General features: G+C 40.0%; 1 protein-coding gene across 2 annotated transcripts; it reads left to right on the forward strand.

The window, feature by feature from the left end:
- Positions 1 to 1560: 1560 nt before the first annotated feature.
- LOC117542510 (CD9 antigen-like) lies at positions 1561 to 22142 on the forward strand. 2 transcript variants are annotated; one of them, XM_034210227.1, is made up of 9 exons: positions 1561 to 1602; positions 1826 to 1904; positions 14889 to 14994; positions 15085 to 15182; positions 15449 to 15523; positions 15615 to 15716; positions 16285 to 16380; positions 18540 to 18623; positions 19242 to 22142. In XM_034210227.1, the coding sequence occupies exons 2-9, from the start codon at positions 1839 to 1841 to the stop codon at positions 19443 to 19445; spliced, it is 831 nt and encodes a 276-aa protein (XP_034066118.1). In that variant the 5' UTR covers positions 1561 to 1602; positions 1826 to 1838; the 3' UTR covers positions 19446 to 22142. The 2 variants fall into 2 exon arrangements, with proteins under 2 accessions (XP_034066118.1, XP_034066117.1); XM_034210226.1 differs by lacking the exon at positions 1561 to 1602 and having other exon boundaries at positions 1824 to 1904.
- Positions 22143 to 22597: the final 455 nt, after the last annotated feature.

Below are 22597 nucleotides of genomic sequence, written 5' to 3' on the forward strand. Positions count from 1 at the left end.
AAAATAAAATAAAACGAGAGGGACAACAGAATAGCGGACTATACGTTTTATTTTCAAATGCGCGTTCCCGTGACAAGGGGTTCATTTCACGGCGGGGGTGCATCATTTGGCACAACACCTGTATGACGCTGAAGTACTCCATCACGCAGCTGCTCGAGTTAAGACATTACAGCACTCCAACCTGTATCTCAGCACAGTCAACACATGATCATTTTAATTTTTCCACCACAATATTCACATTTGTATTCCTTCATGCTCTTGCAATCTAATTTTTGTGATCAAATGCATCAAGTGTCTTGTTTAGTATTTCTTGTCCTTCTCTTTGTCTTTGCCCTGTAGTTTTTGCACAATACGTTTTCTAATAAATATTCCATTCGGGGCTTTTTCCCTTTTCTTCATCAAGACTTGTGTGTTTCTGTCATTTCCATGAAACAAAACCAGAGTGCAGGTGTGTAAAAATGTTTATTCCATTGCTCACACGTCACTGTCAGGACCTTTGAGAGAAAAACACAAGTTAGTGTCGTGATAAACGAGTCCACATATATTCGTTGGTTATCACATATTAGATTTTTCTATAGTCTTGAATTGTGCTTTAGAAAGGCATGTTTGTAAAGCCCTTTGGAATGATGCAATACTAAGTGAAACATAATTACTTAATTGGGTAATGGGAATGCAAGCAGACAAGTGACAAGTGACATCACTATTTAACACTCAAGCTAAATATACTTCATTCAACTTTAGTTTTGTTCCGTTTCATATATTCTCTGTCTCTCTAATGCAGGGTAATGTGTGTTTTTCAAGACACATGGTAGAGGAAATGCTACAAACAGAGGTTGTGTTGTTGCACATTCGTTTACATTTACAGGAACAGAATTGGGTGTGGTTCATTATAATTGTATGAGCCAAAGGCAAATATACTATTTGTTTAATTGTTTATTTGTGTGTGTGTGTGTGTGTGTGTGTGTGTGTGTGTGTGTGTGTGTGTGTGTGAAATGAAAACGAAAGGGGGAGGAATAGATGTCACTCCCTGTCCTTTGTTTCCAATGTTGTTATGTATGATTATATATATTTCACATTTACACCAATTAAAAAATATCCACTACTAGTTTTTCATTTATTATTCTGCATTATAAATGATTGCAGTTGAAATGCAATGGGTGTTTGAATCCCTGTGATATTTGTGGAAATAAAATAAAAATAAATAACAATAAAATAAAAAGTAAATGCAGAAAAGTGCTAGGACTTTTTTTAAACATGTAAATCAAATATTTCTATAATACAGAACAATCAAATTGTATTCTTATTTATTTATAGTAGGAAAAAACTCACAAAATGCACAAAATCAACATTCACTTTCATTCAGTGAGATCTCATTTCCTTAACTTTCACTATAACCACCCTGTTCATGTAGACTTTTTACGCCTACGCCTGCTTATAGGTTGTCTCTCATGTCCGTCACTCCTTTCAGCCAATCAAATGAGAAGGGGCGGGACATGACGCACGTTGGGGTATTAAATAAAGGCACGCTGCGTTGACTGTGTTAATCCTGTTGTGTTTTCTGTCTGATAGCAGCAAGGATTAAAGTCGTCAAAAGATATCCAGGTATTTATAACATTTTAAAGCTTATGTTGTTTTTTTGGCTGCATTACTGATATATTTACAGGAAGAAGCAATATTAAAACTGGTGTAATATGGCATTTACACGTAAAATATAACACAAAGTGGTTGTTATTTATATGTGTGTATTTGTTTAATAGGTAGAAGCTTGCATTGGAAAAGGTATGCATAAGTCAGGAAATAATTTGTTTTTTTCTTGTATTTACAGTAAAATAAGCATCATGGCTCTGGATGATTGTGGCCGTCTCTGCAAATATACGCTGTTTATTTTCAACCTCATCTTTGCAGTAAGTGTGTTAAAAATGATGATCCTTCCTATTTTAATTCTTCACTTTTTTTTTTACTTTATTGTGTTCTGAAGTTTTAACGCTGTGCAAACCTAATGGTTGTAGGTTTTTCTGAATGTGTTAGGAAGGTAACATCACTTGGAGTTAATCTCAATTGAATATTTCACCTCCTCCTTTCCCTCACTCGCGTCGCGTCCCTTCTTTCCGTCTTAGCTCCACCAGACGCGAGCGAGAGACACGAGGAAGAGACGCAAGGACAGAGGAGTCCTCAGGTATTAATTGGGATGTCCTTGTTCACTCCAGCGTCACCATGAACAACGCCCTTTACTTCTGGTGCGCGCAGTTTTATCACCTGTCACTATACTTCCCTCCACATAAATCCCTTCAAACCTGGGAATTAGTTTCTCATTGAAATGATTTCGTCCATCTCTTTTATTATAGTTTTCTATGTATTGTTTTCGGTCCTGTATTTGTTTTTCCAGGTATAACATTTCATTTAAGTTATAATTATAATCATAACAATAATAATAATAATTGATGGATTCATTTCATTATGGTAGGCTATTTGAGCTTGTTTCAGATCAACTTTTGTATTGGATGTTGTTATTTGATTTGTCCTACAGAAGAGAGACACAAATCACTAAAATATGTATTAGTTATGCTACCCGTATTTGTATATATCCTAAATGTTTGACTTTCTGTGGGTGTTTGTAAAAACCACAAGTAAGAACTGTAAGTTATTATTTTATAATCAAACATTGTTATTGAATTTGTAAGTATATTTCACACACTTTAATGTTTTTATAGAGTATGATATGATCTCTAATATATGTTACTCTTAATGAAGCACTGTAGGAGTCGAGGAGGGACATTGAGATGAACCTTTGGACTCAAATGCACGACTCAAAAGAAAGTTCGCTGTTCGAAAGGTCTTTACTTAAAGGTCACCTATCATGCTATTTTTAGGCAATAGCATAGGTCTCAGATAATATATAAAAATATATAAAAAACATGTCTATGAAGTGGTTTGCTCAAAATGCCAAACAGATCATCCATTATAGCCATGCCTCATATCCCTCTATTTCACTTCCTGTTTCAAAAGTGCTGGTTCTGGGTATAAAGCTTTAAAAAACAATGTATATCATCGCCATATCATGTTCCAAACCACTTCAAGGATTATTTCTGAAACAGTATGAAGCTCAAATACTTTTTCTCTCTCAGGTTTACCACAAGGCAAGGCAAGGCAAGGCAAGTTTATTTATATAGCACTTTTCAACACAAGGCAATTCAAAGTGCTTTACAAAAAATGAAAGACATTAAGAAAATGGCATTTAAAATCAGTCATTAAAAGAAAAGCTAATAAAATAAACATTAAAAGAAAAAATACATGGATAAAAGTTACAGTGATAAAAGTTACAGTGCAGTCTAAGATATGAATAGTTCAATTAAAAGCAGCGACAAAAAGAAAAGTCTTCAGCCTGGATTTAAAAATAGTCAGAGTTGCAGTGGACCTGCAGGTTTCTGGGAGTTTGTTCCAGATATTTGGAGCATAATAACTGAACGCTGCTTTACCATGTTTAGTTCTGACTCTGGGGACAGAAAGCTGACCAGTCCCTGAAGACCTGAGAGATCTGGATGGTTCATAATTTAGCAGGAGGTCAGAAATGTATTTTGGGCCTAAACCATTCAGTGCTTTATAAACCAGCAGCAGTATTTTGAAATCTATTCTTTGACACACAGGAAGCCAGTGTAAAGACTTCAGAACAGGAGTGATGTGATCCACTTTCTTAGTGTTAGTGAGGACTCGAGCAGCGGCGTTCTGAATCAGCTGCAGCTTTCTAATAGCTTTTTTAGTGAGACCTGTGAAGACACCATTGTCGAGTCTACTAAAGATAAAAGCATGGACAAGTTTTTCCAAATCCTGCTGTGACATTAGTCTTTTAATCCTAGATATGTTCTTTAGGTGATAGTAGGCTGATTTAGTAACTGTTTTAATGTGACTGTTGAAACTCAGGTCAGAGTCCATGACTACACCTAGATTTCTGGCTTTATCTGTTGTTTTGAACATTGCAGACTGAAGCTCAGCGCTAACTTTTATACGTTCTGCCTTCGCTCCAAAAACCATTACCTCAGTTTTATCTTTGTTTAATTGGAGAAAGTCATTGATTTGTTCAATGCACTTACTCAGTGTTTGAATTGGAGCATAGTCTCCTGGTGAAATTGTTACGTAAATGTGTGTGTCATCTGCATAGCTATGGTAACTTATTTTGTTGTTTTTCATTATCTGAGCCAGTGGTAGCATGTAGATGTTAAAAAGAAGAGGCCCCAAGATGGAGCCTTGAGGAACCCCACATGTCATATTTGTCAACTCAGATGTGTATTTACTAGGGCTGTCAAGTTATCGCGTTAATAACGCGTTAACACAAAAAAAATTAACGCCACTAATTATTTTAACGCGATTAACGCATGTGTATTTTTTGTCCTCGGCCGCCCCATAGTTTCAAAGCGCATCGAGTTTAAATACCATCTACAAGCTGATGCTGACAGCCCCGCTCCTGCCGTCCGCTTGCGGCAGACCACACTTCCACGCTCACCAGCAGGCACCGACTGGCCATCGGGAGGACCGGGAGGGTGTGTGTATGTGTGGCGCGTGCGAGCGAGAGAGAGACCTTACGTGTATTGTTGTTGTTAGCATCTGGTGCTAGCTAGTTGCGCTAACGGATATAAGGAGCTGTTTCAATGAAAACAGAGGAGCGACATTTCGCCGACAACTGCGCCGAGCACTTGACTTTATGCAGGAAGCCAGACAGTGGGACATTGTACGAAAAGTCAGCACACTCAGCACGGATAATGTGCGCAACATGATTGCAGCGTCCAGGCAGCTCCCGTTCGAGCATATGCCTCCATCACACGCACGCACACATGCACGCGCACTCACTCACACACACACACACACACACACACACCACACACCCACACACACACACACACCACACACCACACACACCACACACACACTTTGTATTGTATGAGAGGTTTCCAGGTTGAATTGAGGCGAATATTTGTAATGTTCAGAGGTTGTTGTGTTTAATATTCATGAGAATATTTGTCATTGTTCAAATGATAATAAACATTAGCATAAAGCATATTTGTCCACTCATATGTTGATAAGAGTGTTAAAAACTTGAAAAATATTCCTCTAAGGTGCATTTAGAACAGATAAAAAATGTGCGATTAATTTGCGATTAATTTGCGATTAATCGCGATTAACTATTTTAATCGACTGACAGCCCTAGTATTTACCTATAGAAACAAAGTTGTTTCTGTCCTTTAAATAGGATTCAAACCAATTCAGAACTGTTTCCGAAAGTCCCACCCAGTTTTCCAGTCGGTCTAGTAATATGCTGTGGTCAACAGTGTCAAACGCAGCACTGAGATCTAATAATACTAACACTGAAGTTCTGCCACTGTCTGTGTTTAAGTGGATGTCATTAAAGACCTTACAAGAGCAGTCTCAGTGCTGTGGTTTGGACGAAAGCCTGACTGGAACACATCGAAACAGTTATTTAAATGCAAGAAATTACTCAACTGTTGAAAAACAACTTTTTCAATGATTTAACCTAGAAATGGGAGGTTTGATATGGGCCTGTAATTGTTCATTACTGAAGCATCTAGATTATTCTTTTTTAAGAGCGGTTTAATGACTGCAGTTTTCAGGGCCTGTTGAAAAATACCTGAGTGAAGAGATTTGTTTACTATATGAAGTAGATCTGAGGCCATGCAAGGCAAAACATCCTTGAAAAATCCTGTTGGAATAACATCAAGGCAGCAGGAGGAGGATTTCAGAAGTTGTATAATGTCCTCTAGGTTTTTATCATTAATCTGATGGAATTGTGTCATGGTGTTTGAATTGATATTAGGTGGACACAGAGACAACACATTTGCTGTTCCTGATGCAGAGGCACTGACTGCTTGTCTGATTTTCTGAATGTTGTCAGTGAAAAAGGAGGCAAAATCATTGCACGCCCTGGTGGATAGAAATTCAGAGGCTACTGACACTTGGGGGTAGTCAGTCTATCGACGGTAGCAAACAAGGCACGTGCGTTGTTTTTGTTTTTGGTAATGATGTCAGAGAAGAACGATTGTCGTGCGTTTTTCAATTCCAAATTATAAAGGCCAAGTCTCTCTTTATAGATTTCAAAGTGAACCTGGAGATTTGTTTTTCGCCACCTGCGTTCAGCTTTTCGACATTCTCTTTTTTCTGTTTTCACGCTCATGGCCTTTCTCCATGGAGATATTTTCTTCCCAGTCACTTCCTTTACCTTAGTTGGAGCAATGGCATCTATAACATTTTTAATTTTTGAATTAAAATGATCTACTAGCTCATTTACTGAGATGTTAGCAGGGGCAAGTGTGGAAGAAAAATTCTGAGTAAACATTTCTCTAGTATTTTCAGTTAAATATCGCTTTGTGGTTATCTCTTTTTGAACATTTTGTGAACAGAAATAGAGCTCTCAAAGAAAAACACAGGAATGGTCAGAGAGGGCAACATCAGTCACCACAACCTTAGAAATATTCAGACCCTTTGAGATAATTAAGTCCAGAGTGTGCCCCTTATTGTGCGTGGGCTCCGTCACATGCTGAGTCAGTCCATAGCTATCAAGAACACAAAACAGTTATTTTGCCCCTCTGTCCTGGGGGTTTGTCAACATGGATGTAAAATCACCACAATGACTAGACGGTCAAGTCAATACACACTATAGACAGCAGTTCAGTAAAGTCATCAAAAAAGCTTGCACAGTATTTGGGTGGTCTATAGATATTTAGGAACAGAGCTCGAGAGGAGCACTTTCAGCTGAAGGGCCACATATTCAAAAGAATCCAAAGTTTCCATACGATGTCTTCCTGCATTGAAGGGAATCATTGAACCAGAATAGCAACTCCACCCCCTTTCTTATGCATTCTTTCCTGACTCATAAAAACTAAAGTTGGGGGTTGATTCGATAAGAACAGCTGCACTGTTATTTTGTTCAATCCAAGTTTCTGTTAAAAACATAAAATCGAGATTGTGCTCAGTGATAAAATCATTGATTAAAAATGTTTTTCCTGCCAAAAACCTGACATTTAATAAAGCTAGTTTAAAGGGATAGTGGAAATCCGCGAATTTTGGGTTTAACTTATGTATTTTTATTAAAAATAAGCATAATAAACAATTTTTTTTAATTTCATGCGCCTCGTTTCATTTTATTTTCAATTTTACTGCGCCCTCTCAATGAAACGAAATACTTCGGGAATCGTCGGGAATCTTCGGGTGATGACGAGAGCATAGGAAGACGGGCACAAACAATGGCGGACATTCAATAGCATTTGCATGTGAATAGCCGACCTTTATTATGTGAATGAATAGATGTGTTTTGTATGGCTGTAGTGCGACAGCAAATGCAGAGAATGGCGTATCGACGCATGCGTTTCCAAGAACCCAGCCATTCGTCGTCAGTGGGTGAAATTTGTTCAGATAACACGGGCAAACTTCACGGAGCCGAAGCTGACGAGTAATTCGGCAGTCGTGTGCTCCCGTCATTTTACTGAGGATTGTTTCGAGAATATGATGATTGATTATCAGTAAAAAAATCTACGTGACACAACGACATTGGATTAACCTTGAGATGCGTTTTTATTCCGTTGAACACAACTTTTGATGACAAATCAAAAAAGGTAAGACGTAATTATTGTAATATTTTTGGAACCGGATGTTGTTTACTTTCTCTTTTCTGGCTGATAGCTCCAGGAATTCGAGGTCTTACAGTGATGACATTACATGTGTGGAGTCTCAGCTTTAAATCGTATATCTTGTTTGTGCAGTTAAGATAGTAATAAGGGCATTTCTTCCGTGTGTTGTGTGTAAAAAAGCGTTAGCATTGTTTCGCTCAATGCTAATTCAAAGGCTTGGTATTACTCTTGTGTTTTTTCTAGCTAACAATTGTTCTTATTGTCAGTTAGCGGAGTTTCTTACCTTTAAAAGGGTATGAAACATTAATAGTTTCATAAATGTTAAGAAGCCCTGAGACATGTGAGAGAAAAAAAACTCCTGTGGGAGGGGTCCACTGGGGGGACCTTCGGGCTTAACTGGTTAACAATGATTAATATTTGTAAAGGCTACAGGTGATCTTAAGATGCGTGAGCTATGCTTAGGGACCTACCAGTCAAGATTATTTGTGCGTAGGGGTGCATCATCTGGCGCCTGGTCCTGGTCATCCTCGCCATTGCCCATGCCGTGAACCATCACCTCGGGCTCGGGCTCGAACAAATAAGGACGTAATGGTCCATCGTCTGGCTCAATATTGTCACCATGGTCGCTTACTGAACCGGATTCAGATTCAGTTCCTAAAACGACATTTTCGTAGGAAAGCCGAGAGGATGTTTCTGACTCGCTATCATCACTGGATACCTCGTACAATCCTTCTTCTTTGTCTGGTATATTTGCCCTTCCACGTTCATTCTGCATAGACGCCATGGTTTGTTATCGTATCGTCTTCCTAAGTTTTCGTCACTTCCGGTTTGGCTGAGTCGAACATTTCGTTTCTAAAAAACTTCGGGGAAGCTGCAATAAAGTGCTTCTAACATGCGTAAGGCAATTATTATATTTTTTTAATCAGATGTGATTGTTTTGGTACGTAATTATGCTTGTATATAAGTTAAAACGAAACTATTTGAGGTTCCATTTCCACTATCCCTTTAAGTTTGTTAAACACACTATCAGTCATGTTTTTGTAACAAGCTGTGGCTGACATGGAATCACTGCTAAATTAGATAAACTCATACAAACGTTTGAGCGCTTCGTGTATCTAAGATGATTCACCGCTCTTAATCTATTACCTATCAACACAGATATCGGCAAAGCTATAGGCAGGCAGGGCCCCGGCATGTCCTGGAAAGAGTTGAGAGTGCCATACGCCCTTGAGCCTGGACCCAGCACATATCAGTAAGAGTTTGTTGCATTTCGTACACACACATCCTTATCAGGCTTCGGAGACTGCAGATGCTTTCTTGATGAAGACGGGGGAGATGGTGCGCGTCTCTGATTCAGTGATTTTGGTGGGCGTCGTTGAGGAGCGGGGGTAAAGGACATGCTGCCAGCCCTGCGTATCGCCTTAGTTTGGTTATTGAACTCCAGGAAGGAATCGGTGCCAGCCCTGCGTGTCGCCTTCATGCGGTCATCGAACTCCAGGGGGGTGGGCGAGGGTGAAAGGGTGAGCAGAGAGTAGAGAGAGCTGGGGGATGAATGAAGAGTATCCTCAAAGACGTTGACAAGGGGGGGGGTGACGGGCAGTGGAGACTCCTCCATGTGTCTCATAGAACATTCCTCAGGCGGGTGCAGTGATAATTCCTCAGGGTTTTCTGCACGATGTGTCTTTCTCCTGTTTTGATTCCTCTTGCCGCTTGTCCTTGGCAGAGGGAACAGATTGATGCCGCTTGTCCTTGGCAGAGGGAACAGATTGATGACGCAGGCAGTTGAATATGTTAGAGATAAACAATTTCACTCCTGATTTGTTCAGACAAACTCCATTTGCCTTGAAAAGATGTCTGCGATCCCAGAAAAAGTTAAAATTGTCAATAAAATGGACAGAATGGTCAGTACAGACAGTTGAAAGCCAGGTGTTCAGTGCAAACAATCTGCTGAATCTCTCCACTCCTCTTCTGACTGGCGCTAGAGGGCCACTGATGAACACCTCTGCATTTAGAGAGCTGGCAGTTTCCAACAAACATTTAAAGTCTTTTTTTCAGCACTTCTGACTGTTGTTTCACAACATCATTTGTTCCAATGTGCAGTACCACATTCTTCACAGTCGGATGTTCAGCCCCAATATGCAGGATCTTCTCAGCCAAGTCAGAGACCACATCCTTGGGAAAACAGAGTACTTTGGTGTTGTTCTTACTACACAGACCTTTTACATCTCTTACAGCAGAGTCACCCACAATCAGAGTTTCAGGCCCAGTCGTTAGCTTTCCCTCTAGCCTTTTACTTTTGGAGTAGCTATTGGTCCTTACCCTGCTGTGTGAAGAGGACGGGTTATCCAGGTCATCAGAAAGAGATCTCCGGCTCTCGGTCAGCGGAGCGTATCTGTTCTGGATTGGCACACACTTGGTGGTTTAGGAGGATTGTTTGTAATTCTCCCTTTAGCAGCTGTCCACTGCTGTTTCCTAGTATGAATAGGGGTTGAAGAGGCGCTCTTCCTGGGTGATAACAATGCAGGCCAGCCGGTTGCATCACAGATTTCGGAGCTCTGGGCTCTGCCTGTTATCCGTCCTCCCAAATCCCATGGAAATGATTTACTCTTAGGCTTTGCACCCAGAGAGTTCCAGGGAGGACTACCACTTGTAGATTTATTACCCAGTACACAGCCCTCCTGTTTCTTGGAATCCTTGTAGCTGCTAACTAGCTGTGAGTTAGCATACCCTTTTCCATTATTTTGCAACACTGGTAAAGTGGTGTCATTCCCACGACATAGTCCATTCACTTCCACGTTAACTTCCAACCGTTGCATTTTCATTTCCAACACAGCCATCTTCTGTATAAGTTTGTGGAAGTCATCTGTAGAGAACGGAGGCATTTTGCTACCAACTAGCTTAAGCTAAATAGCATGCAGCAGCCTACCAGGCTTTAGCTGTTGCTAGGCCACGCTACTGTAAGACTGAGGTCGTCGTAAAAATGTTGAAATATGGCTGAAACCCTCCGTCTATTTACGAAGATGAATTGTCCCAGTGATAAGTTAATGTCCAGGAGCTGCTGCTCGAAGTTTTCAGAGAATAAGAATAGGAAAATCAGCATAAAAAGTAAGCAGAGGCAAGAGCAAGCAGAAAAAGCGTCTGCACTGTAAGAAAGATAAGCAGTTAGGTGAGTTCCTTTTTATTTCCTGCTTCTTCACACACATGCTCTCTCCAGTACAGGTTAGCTCTGAGTGTTAGCGATGCTTGCTAATGTAAACACAGACCATATGTGACCCGCTCTATCGAAATCAGTCGGAAGTCGCAACGGCTCATTTCAAAATAAACGTGGATTTACGTAAAAAAAAATCGGGGTTCGGAGGTTTTGTTTGATTTTAAACAAACAAAGTCTTGGCTTTCAGAATATGAAACTTTAATTTCCAAAATCACACGATAAATACATGTTTGAAGCTTGTAAAGGGAAGAAGACAGGCACCTCTCACTCGCAATCTGCTCTTCCGCAGCGCCCGCCCCCCCTCCCTCCGGCTGACATTATCAATGTAAGAGTATAGTAATCATAGGCGGCGCGTGAGGCTCAGGTTTGGGAAGGCTAAATAACTTTTTTTTACCTGACACTGCCTGGCTCCGGCGTCTATAGAAAAGAGATCAACTCAGTGAAAGCACCGCCTGCTGACCAATCAGAGCTCAGTGTGGGAGTTTAAATCTATCAAGTCATATTACAGGAGAAAGGAAATACAGTTTAAACTGTCGTATGCAGAGAAGACGCCGACGTGTCGCACTTTATCATTCAGATATAATATCATAATATATCACATTTCCTTATCTGAGTCAGCTTCTCGAGCCGTATGGCCGTGCATCACCTACATTGTCACATACTGTATGCAGAAGTATTATTTTAAGCAACACATTAAGTTGACTAAACACTCAACTCAAATGTAATTCAAGACAGATCCACCCGTGTCTTAGATGGGGCAGTGATATCATAAAACTGTTGTACGCTTTCAAACACTCTGTAGTTATTGTTTAACCAGTTGTTCTATATTCACCTTGCAGGTGCAACTCTGTGGCTTGTATCCTGGATTATATGTTTAAGTCATGGATGGTTAAAGTTCATATTTGTCTAATATTAGTTACTTTTCATTAATGAAGTATGACGCTGCGCTGTCCCTATTTGTGATTGGTCAAATGTAGCTAACCCCGCCCCTTTCACGTGAACGCGCTCTCAGCTGGTGAGAGAAACCCTGGCTTGATTTACCGAGTTGATAACCAGCGTCGTAGGACCGCTTAGCGAGATCTCGTTTATTAGGGTTAGTTAAGATAACTCAAACATATCCAGGGTCTGTTGAACTGGCTTCGTAGTACAGGGCACAGGTGGCTGCATAGCAGCGCTAATGTCAAAGACACAAACATTATACATTATATTTTTATTTTTACCAGGATGCAGTGACACAAATATTTGGGAAGGCTTATCCTTCCCTAGCCTACAGCACCCGCCGCCCCTGATAGTAATCATAGATAACACGGCAGGGTCCGTTACAGTTTGTTTTCATCTGATTTCAATTAAACAAAGTCTTGGCTTTCAGAATATTCAACTTTTTTCAGCAAATTCAGATGATCAATACAACTTTGAAGCTTCAGCATAATTACAAGCGGAGAACAAACGTCACAGCAGGCATAACAACAGCGGTGTTTCTCGTGAGTGTTTCCCCCGGGAAACAAACACAATACACACAAACGCAAAATTACACAAACACACACACACACGTATACACACACACACTCGCGAGCTTCCCCTCCAAACAAAAATATCTTCCCTCCGTAGTACATTGATCATTTAATAACCAATCAGATCGATGGATTCCAGAGAAGATAAAACTTTGAAGGCCTTTTTCTCAAAATGACAATCATTATATAATGTGACATATTTCGCTTAATATTTGGAGTACAACAACAATCCTGATATCATTAGAAAGCTAGGAATCTCCTCTTTCCAGCAGTGTATACAACTCAAAATGTGTTTTCGGGTCAATGCGACTGATTTCGATGGAGCAGGTCACATATTACGTCCAAAACAGTCGGGCATTGTTTCTGATAGCAACGTTTCTGATAGTGGCGAGGGTCTGCATTGCCAGTGGCGGCGCCAGAGTATTTGTGTTGGGTAATCTATGGTAGGGCTAACCCATACAGTGGTGGGGCTCAAGTCAGTATTTGCAATGTAATTACATACACGCTATATCGCCCCCCTTGACAGTGAAACGCCACGCGTGAGGTTTAGATTATTTCCCTGTCTCAATCAAAATGGAACTGCATGAAATAAAACGGCACATTTGTCTTGTAGTAAATAAAAAGGGATCCCTGTGAACGTGATGAATGACATACATGTTGAAGATCCAATGGGGATACTGAATGGCGGTTCCGATCGATCTCAATCAGTAAGGCATGACGCAGACCCAACGTTTCGTTGCTCTGATTGGCTGTAGGTCTATTCAAATTGCATTCTGAGGCATTTTGATCTGACCGCGGCCGTGCTGATATTATAACGCCAGAGAATTTCCACACCTTTAGTGAATAAAACTCCCCCACTACTTAGACTATTCCTTGCACCCCTCTTCTAGCATAACCCCGAATGGTCTCAACCATATTGTATCAGTAACGTGCACTTGTTGTTGTTACAGCAGGATCAGTTTGTGTGTTGTGGACACGACCCGTACATTTTCGCAAGCCGTTTTCTCAACATTTAGCATTTTGCTTATTATTTAATTTGCTCACTTTAACATAATTTTTCATGGTGGGGCTAAGGTGGGGCTGAGCCATTTCTTGGTATGGCTGTAGCCTACCCCAGCCATACCCTGGCGCCGCCACTGTGCATTGCCGATATGACGTCAAATCGGACGCCAAATCTGGATCAGCTCCGTTGATCCCTCGTTTTAGAGATTTGGGTAGCGGAGGAAAAGAGAGAGGGTTTTATTTTCTGACGCTGCGTGAGTTCCCTGACACACCAGGGACACATATTCATGTATAAAAGACATCAAAAAGTGCATTTTGCATGATAGGTCCCCTTTAAGATAAAGATTACAAAAAAAAACACTCATGACGTAGAAAAGCAAACTGCAAACATGGGAACAAATAAACTCGACTGAATACTAGCAACAAAAGTCTCTTGGCGTGAGAAGCTGGCTCTCTTGTTGGCACAAGGCACAAGACGAACTGGCACAGGATAAAGGGAGACGAGGACTATATATAAACGAGGTAATGGGACACAGGTGGTCACAATCAAGGGAGGGGCTGACAACCACACGGGGAGGAAGACACAAGGGCAGGAGAGCTCTGAAACGAGAGAGAAAGTTAAGTACAAAATAAATCAGGAAGTGCAGTGAAAGGACTAGACAGGTGAACAAAGAGACTTGATAAACATAAATCTAACCTGAACTAAACATGAAACAAATAACATGAACCTGCAGTGGCGGTTCTAGACCAATTTGACTGGGGGGGCCACTGGGGGGGCCAGTTATTTTCTGAGGGGGGCACAATAAATGCAAGACGAAAAAGAGAACTAGACAGTATGAAGTAATTGCGCATAACAAAACAATGCAATACAGTTATTGGTATTTGTTTCAGTACACTTATTTATTTCAGATACATCTTATAGTTATTACTGTTAGCTTCAGCTTAAGTTATAGTGCAATGTTTGCACTAACACCATATTTATATAAAAATAAAGGCAATGAACAGTTACATCTCTACTTTACATAAGGGTGTCTGCACAATCTTACATTACAGCAACAAAATCCTGCGGTTTTTGGCAAACCGAGTACCAGAGAATACACATTTTTAAAAAACGAAAAAAATGACTTTTCATTGTTAGGGGGGCCACAGGTCAGTGTTAGGGGGGCAATGGCCCCCCCTGGAACCGCCCCTGTGAACCTGATTAACTAAACATGACATAAATTAGCAGACATGACGGGATGTTACAGAATGTCGTGTTAAAGTTGTTGGTGTGGTTAATATATTTAAAGATAAAATGTTGCCTTGTGTTTGTGAGTATTTTGTGGTTTGACAGTTGTTAGTGTGCCTCTACGTCCCTGTTGGTTTCATTCTGCACTTTTACATGACACCTCTTATACCACACAGTGTGAAACATCCCGAAAATACAGCAGTGGCCAAAACCATAAATCTGAATGTGAAACCGTGTGAAGCTTTGTGTCTGATGCACATTCACACTGTGGTTGTTCTTTGTGGTTTTCTGTGGTTGTGCAGCTGGTGGGGTTTGTGTTCCTGGGTCTGGGCCTGTGGCTGAGGTTCAGCGATGGAACCAGAGCTCTCTTTGAAATTGAGGAATTCAACTCAAGTGCATTCGTTATTGGTCAGTACATATGTGGCATGATTTCACCAGAATAAACATATTGTGTGTCTGAAACATATTTAATCACAGATCTTTATATATTTTTTAAAGCGGTGACTGTCCTGATTATCACGGGCTTAGTGATGCTGATCGTCGTCGTGTTTGGAGTTTACGGCGCCTGCAACGAGAAACGATGCGCTCTTCTAACGGTGAGACTTCTTAACACAGTGACTTCTGTGTATACAGCCATTTCATGTGATTGCAAAAGCCTGCCTTACACAACTGGCTTACTGTAACTAGTGCAGAACTCACTTTTTGATATGGTGTTTCCTTTGTCTAATATGCAAACATAACAACCTGAAAAGGAGCATTATTTTCTCAGTTTCCGATTGAGAAAGTTCCACATGCAAGCGAGGAACAGAGAAGGTATAAATATCCTTCAGTTTCTCAAGAAGTCGACTTCCTCTCTGTGTAGTTTTCGGTCCTGGTGACCATCCTGGCAGTTGCTGTGGTTGTTTTTGGAGTGATTGCTTATTCCAGGAAGGTGGAGGTAAGATGGAAGGAAAACAAACAAGAGAAGAATAAATGTTTAAAATGCAAATACTTTATGTATGTTCATGAAATTGTGTTTTATTTTTCAGATTGGATTGAGAATGGGGGAGTTCTACTCTAGCATATATTTGCTGTATGTGGCTAACAGCGACCCAGTTCTTGCTGTCACTCTCACATTCATCCAAAAACTGGTAAGCACTTTATTGTATTTGTAATCTTAATCATTGGAATTGGAAGAAGATTACAATTTTAATTCAAAATTGTTGTTTGTCTTATATTGTTTCAGACTTGAGATGGCAACATGAATTACTCCTCACACCGAATCAGAGTATTTTTTTATAAAATGTAAAATAAAGACGGTATGAAATAAATGATTTAAATGTAATAAATTGTGTAAATACACAAATGAACCAACATTTTCTTTAAATAATTGATTTGAAAAATAATTTAATTGAATTTAAAAGTGCTATTTCACTAATAAATAACCCCAACAAAAACATATGTTATCAATAAAAACTCTCCAAAAATATAACTAAAATGAGTATCTAATAATATATTTTGAGTTTAAAAAATCTCTTAATTCATTGCCTTATTTATATAATTGAAAATGTGTCCAAATGACAGTATATTTTCTTATTACTCATGTCTTTATTTACTTCTACATTGATTATATAATGTGAGATGTAAAATATGTGGTTGTGATTCTTATTTATTTAATTGTCAGTGTTTTAAATCTCCCTTCATCTCGTTCCTCTGTAGCTTCACTGCTGTGGAGCGACCGGGGTGACGTTGTTAGACTTTGCTAAGGAAACCTGTCCCGACCCAGACTCCTTTTGGGAACACATCAAGATGGATGTAAGTTACTTTAATGCCACTTAGCAGTTTACTGTCGTAATTTAGCCTGTTAGCATGCTAATTTACTAGGACAAATCCAAGCTTGTATGAATTTGAGTTACGACATAAAGACACAATGTGGGTTAACTTGTGTTTAGTTAAGCCTCAAAGACCCCGCCGGCGGGGCTTTTTTTTCACGACACTGTCTCTCAGGGCTTCTTAATATTTTTTTTTAAAACTATGAATGTGTCATACCATAACGGGAAGAAACTCAGCTAACTGATGATACGGACCATTTTTACCGAAACAAAACACAAGTCTCACAAGAAGCGTCTAAATGAGCCCTGAGCGAAAACATGCTAACGCACTTAGCCCAGAACTCTAGCTATACCGATCAATATACTTATTGGGTCAGCACAAACAAGCTTAGCTAACAAGCTGACATTCCACAGATTCTAGAAATATAAGTATCATCACTGAGCGATCAGAACTCGCGACAGGGGAGGCAAATAGAGACAACACACAACGTAGCTTTAGGTAGCAAAACACGGAGATATGCTCACCTTTTGCTGTTATTCTGACCAAAAGTTGTGTTCAATGGCATTAAAACGACAAAAACGTGGCTGAAGGTTAATCCATAGGTTAATCCAATGTGCCTTTCACTTTGAAAAAAGTATCGATAATCCATAATTCCATTTTTATTTCAAAAACGGAGTTTTAATATTAGCTGCTAATGATAGCTTCCAGAGTGTATGACAGCTTCCTGTTTTGGCTACGCGTCACTGTCACTCCTTATTTGGTAACGTGTGTGTGTATGTGGAACTTCCCTTCGATTGTATTGGCTCTAGCGGTTAAAAAGAGATGTCAATCATCAAAATCGACCAAGGAGGGCCAGAGATAGGTCAAATCCAAATGACCCCAGAAGTGGGTTTATTTTGCTAAATCTCTCTAAAAAGGTAACATTTCACTTGTTTTGCATCAATCTGGATACAGGGTACTTATTATATAGTTTGGATTCCTAAAGCTTTTAGTCTACTAACTAACCCATCATTCAAGGGTTGTTTTTTTGGTTGGACACAATCATTTAATTTTAATTTGTGTCCATTCTGGACAAGTGAAAAATGTATTCGGACAAGTAAATTGCCAAACTCACTTGTCCATGGACAAGTACTCTCTAAAAACTTTTTCTCACACTGACACCTGTGCAATAATCATGCTGTCTAATCAGCATCTTGATATACCTGTGAGGTGGGATGGATTATCTCGGCAAAGGAGAAGTGCTCACTATCACAGATTTTTTTCAGAATTGTGAACAATATTTGAGAGAAATGGTTATTTTGTGTATATAAAAAATGTTTTAGATCTTTGAGTTCATCTCATGAAAAATGGGAGCAAAAACAAAAGTGTTGCGTTTATATTTTTGTTCAGTGTACAAACATAGTTTAGCCTGTTAGCATGCTAGCAGTTAACTATGACAAAACTAAGTTTGTATATCCCTCCAGTATTGTAGGATTTTGAGTTATTATGTATTCACTTAAAACACTATTACAATGTAAGTTAACGTGTGTGTAAACTGACCAAAAATTAACATCTATTTTTCATATTTTCCTTCTAATATTCGCCACTTTTACTATAATAATTATTCTTGTTAGCATGCTAGCAGTTAACTGTGACAAAACTAAGTTTGTATATCTTTCAAGTATCGTTTGATTTTGAGTTATTATGTGTTCACTTATAAAGACACGTACAATTATGTTGACGTGTGTTTGAAACGGATACAAAAAACACCCTTTCCTCCTTCTCTTAGAAAATTTACCACATTTAGTCTCTTTGTTGCTATCTTAGACTGTTAGCATGCTAGCAGTTAGCTATTACGAAACTAAGTTTGTTTATCTGTTCAGTGTTGTAAGATTTTGAGTTATCTTTTTTATGACACTATAACATGTGGGCTTACATGTCTGGCAACAAATAAACATATTCTTTCCCTCTTTTTCTTAGATTATTTGCCCCATTTAATATCTTAGTTAGCCTATCTTAGCCTGTTAGCATACTAGCAATTAACTCTTATCTCTCCAGTGTTGTGGGATTTTGAGTTACGATCTGTATTAACTTTAGAAATAAGTACATTCTAGGTTTATCTGTTAAACCGACAATAATTCCCTTTTTTCTTGGTGCTACAGGCTTGTCCTGGGGTGATTGTTGAGGTCTTCAACAGAAATGCACCGGTGGTGATTGGCCTGTTCGTCGGAACTGGAGTTATATTGGTAAGCAGATGTGTTGCTGCTGTCGCATGCTTCAAAATGTAAATGCAGTAAATACATTGCTAAAATAGGCTGGTGAATAACATTTACCCAAAAAATGTAGATATATATCACCTTTCTTTTTGTATTTACTGTATAGTCACATGTTTACTTAAAAAAAATATGTTACCTAATACAGTTAAGCACAAAGGACAACAATATGCAAATGACAAAAAAGGCTTTTTGTTTATTTATTATTAAAAACATTATCAAACAATTACATTAATTAATTACAAAACTAAAGCTGTTGAACAGTTCCTCAAAATTGTACACAGGTACAGTACCTTAATGTATTTTATAACAGTCCACTACTACACTCTACACTTCACACAAAGCAGTATAACGAGTATCTAGCATTGAATTAGCATTAGCTGTTACGCAATTAGCAAATCGTGGACACAATAAAGAGTAGCGAGTCTTGTATATCTTGTTGAATAAAACAGCTCCATACATTTTCAACATGCTTAATTTTGTCGTCTCTCGTTGTTCATAAAGTTATTACTTGTGGTCTAACCAATGCCCTCCTTTCTCTCTTTTAAAAAAAACTCACTTTTCACTCTCTTCATCACTGCTCCCCAAAAGTTCTTGGCTTTGATTTGCAGCTCAATCCTTACAAACAAGCTCAAGACCCCACCCACTCCTCAGTACATCATCCAGACTCAGCCCCCGCCATCTCAGCTTGAATGTATCCCCACCTCCACCTCAATTTCCTACTCGTACCCCGAACAGAAGCCGGTGGTCTTGATCCCTCTGACTGTGGCCTACAACCCAGTGGTTATGACTTAGAGTGGGTTTTTCACTTTTACCACAATGCTCGGGCATATAGGATACAGATCTGGGTTTATTTTCACATTCACTTTACTTCATATTTATCTCTTCTGTGCATGCTCACTGTGGGGTCTCTTCAGCTCCCTTTAAAGGAAAAATCCACCCTTAAAGGCACAAATATAACGGCACTTAAGTTATTGGATCTTTTATGTTGTTTTACGTTTTTATTCCATTAGATAATGGAAAAATGCTTATCTGCAAATATTTTCCAAGCACTACTAAAGAAGGGGAATGATAAATATTTAAGCAAAAGAGCAATTATTTTTCAATAAGTGTTTTTATTTATTTTTATTATATAAATACTGCACATATTTACCCAAAAAACCCGGTGCTGTTGGAGCTGATCTGAACAATAACAAGCCCATCTCCAAAACTCTTGAAAGAGTGGTCGCCAGTCAACTTCAGTCCCACCTCGACATAAACAACCTCCATGAACCATTCCAATCCGGTTTCCGCCCAAAACACAGTTCTGAAACAGCCCTCGTCAAAATCACAAACGATCTCCTCCGTGTGACTGACTCTGGACTGCTCACTATCCTCATCCTCCTCGACCTCACATCTGCCTTTGACACCATCTCCCACCCACTGCTCATCAAACGTCTGGCAGACATTGGGATCACTGGTGCTGCACTCTCCTGGTTTACATCCTACAGCTCAATAATCACAAGTCCAGCTGATCCACTGTTTCACATGGTGTCCCCCAGGGGTCAGATGTTGGTCCACTCCTCTTCATCATTTACCCTCCTCCCCCCTGGCCCCATCCTCTGTCACCATGAGGTCCAATTTCACTGGTATGCGGACGACACACAGGTCTACATATCTACCAAACCCAATGCTGCCCTGCCCCCCACCTCTCTCACCACCTGCCTCCAGGACATCAGGAGCAGGATGAGCCGTAACTTCCTCAAGCTCAACAGGAGCAAAACTGAGGCCCTGTTTGTTGGCTCCAAATCCACCCTCTCCAAAGCTCCACCCCCCTCTGCCCCAGACCTAATCATAGACGGTTTCCCTGTCCCATACTCTACCCAGGTCAAGAGCCTTGGTGTCATTCTGGACTGCTCCCTCTCATTTGCACCCCACATAAAAAAAATCACCCGGACTGCATTCTTTCATATACGAAACATCTCCTGACTCCACCCACAACTTACTCAATCCAGTACTGAAGTCCTGGTTCATGCATTCGTCACATCCCATATTGACTACTGTAATACCATCCTTAGGCCTTCCCATCAAACTCCTCAATAAACTCCAAATCATTGAGAACTCTGCTGTCCGGATCATGACCCGCACCAAATCCTCTGACCACATCAGCCCCATCCTCTGACATCAGCCCCATCCTCTAACCACATCAGCCCATCCTCTGACCACATCAGCCCCATCCTCTGACCACATCAGCCCCATCCTCTGACCACATCAGCCCCATCCTCTGACATCAGCCCCATCCTCTGACATCAGCCCCATCCTCTAACCACATCAGCCCCATCCTCTGACCACATCAGCCCCATCCTCTGACCACATCACCCCCATCCTCTGACAACATCACCCCCATCCTCATCCATCTGCATTGGCTACCTGTAAAATACCGGAGAGACTTCAAAACCCTCCTGCTCACATTCAAAGCCGTCCACAACCTGGCCCCCACCTATCTGGCTGACCTCCTACACCCCCTCTCTCTCGCTCCCTCCGCTCCGCCTCTACTGGCCTGCTAACTGTCCCGACCCCACGCCTAGTCACGATGGGGGCTCAGGCTTTTAGCTGCACTGCTCCCAAACTATGGAACCCTCTCCCCCTTCACATCCGACAGTCTGACACAATCCCCACATTCAAGTCCCTCCTTAAAACCCACCTGTTCAGATCAGTCTAATCACTGAAGTACTACATGTCTCCTGTTTCCCAACATGTCCCCTGTTACGGTCCTTTTGTACTGTCTTAAACCTTTCCTTCTAATATGTTATGAATTGTAAGGTGTCCTTGGGTGCTTTGAAAGGCGCCTCTAAATAGAATGAATTATTATTTATTATTCTTCATCATCGTGGACATAAATAATGTGACACATCCGTTTAATAACAAAACTGTGAGGAAGAGCATGTAGGATGGGATAAAATTCCATACCATTGTTACACTTTTTTTTAGCCATGTTTATCGTAATAAGCATCGTCTTTTTTCCTCTAATGCTTTTTTCGTTTTTGTGGAAGAGTTCAATACAAACTGAACCACTGGAAATATTGTTTTTAAATGAATAATATATGCATAGATGAGAAAGGCATCATGTTCTGTATAATCAATTTAGATGATATGAAATGTTTACGTAAGGTCGGGTCGTATATGTCCCTGTCGACACCTTAAAGTGGGAATTGTTTTGCAATAGATGGGATTTTTCCATAGTTTTGCATTCCATAACATTTCTTTTTTACATGATTGTGCATCAGGAGGACCACAGGATTCAACTTAAATAAAGTAAAGGACCTTTTTGAGTGTGACAAGAATATTGTGTATCAGTCATCAGGTTCTGTAAGAGGCTGTTAATCTTACTGTATAAACTGAGTGTACATTCTGCCTTCCTGTAAACACTGCTTTGGTTCAAAAGGAAACACCATGCCATTAATGACAATTATATTTGTGGTGGAAATTCGTCAATAAAGGGAACAAACAAATGAGACTTGTCTATGTAAGTTTATTAGGCTTCTGCACAATAGGATCGAACTCAGCAAGCAACAGCAAGTCACTTCCCAAGGATTGACCCCGAGCACACTTTCATCAGGGTTTTATATGTATTAGTACAAAGGATCAACAGTTTCAAAGATGAAACCATATCACAGGGAACAACAAGTACAGTCATAGAGAACTCATTATTCAAAGTCATTAAAGAACAGAGAGCCAACAGTACTCGCCTTAAGGGGCTTTCCATAAAATAAAGACCCACTCTTGTCATAGTAGGCTACACATCAAATCTTCTGACAATTAGTAATGCACAATTATGTATTCGTTGAAACAGAGGAAAAATTCATCCAATATCATACACAAGACTATAAGTAACAAGGAGCAACAGTCAACACATCAACCACCACAATATTCACATTTGTATTCCTTCATGCTCTTGCAATCTAATT

The sequence above is a fragment of the Gymnodraco acuticeps genome, unplaced genomic scaffold (genome assembly GCF_902827175.1).
Source record: "Gymnodraco acuticeps unplaced genomic scaffold, fGymAcu1.1, whole genome shotgun sequence".
In the NCBI taxonomy this organism is placed as follows: domain Eukaryota; kingdom Metazoa; phylum Chordata; class Actinopteri; order Perciformes; family Bathydraconidae; genus Gymnodraco; species Gymnodraco acuticeps.

Bases quoted from the DNA above. Each gene is read 5' to 3' on its own strand.
- LOC117542510 (XM_034210227.1), top strand. From the start codon at position 1,839: ATGGCTCTGGATGATTGTGGCCGTCTCTGCAAATATACGCTGTTTATT. The intron at 15,524-15,614 runs GTAAGATGGAAG...TTTATTTTTCAG, and splicing joins CTTATTCCAGGAAGGTGGAG to ATTGGATTGAGAATGGGGGA. The intron at 18,624-19,241 runs GTAAGCAGATGT...GCTCCCCAAAAG, and splicing joins TCGGAACTGGAGTTATATTG to TTCTTGGCTTTGATTTGCAG.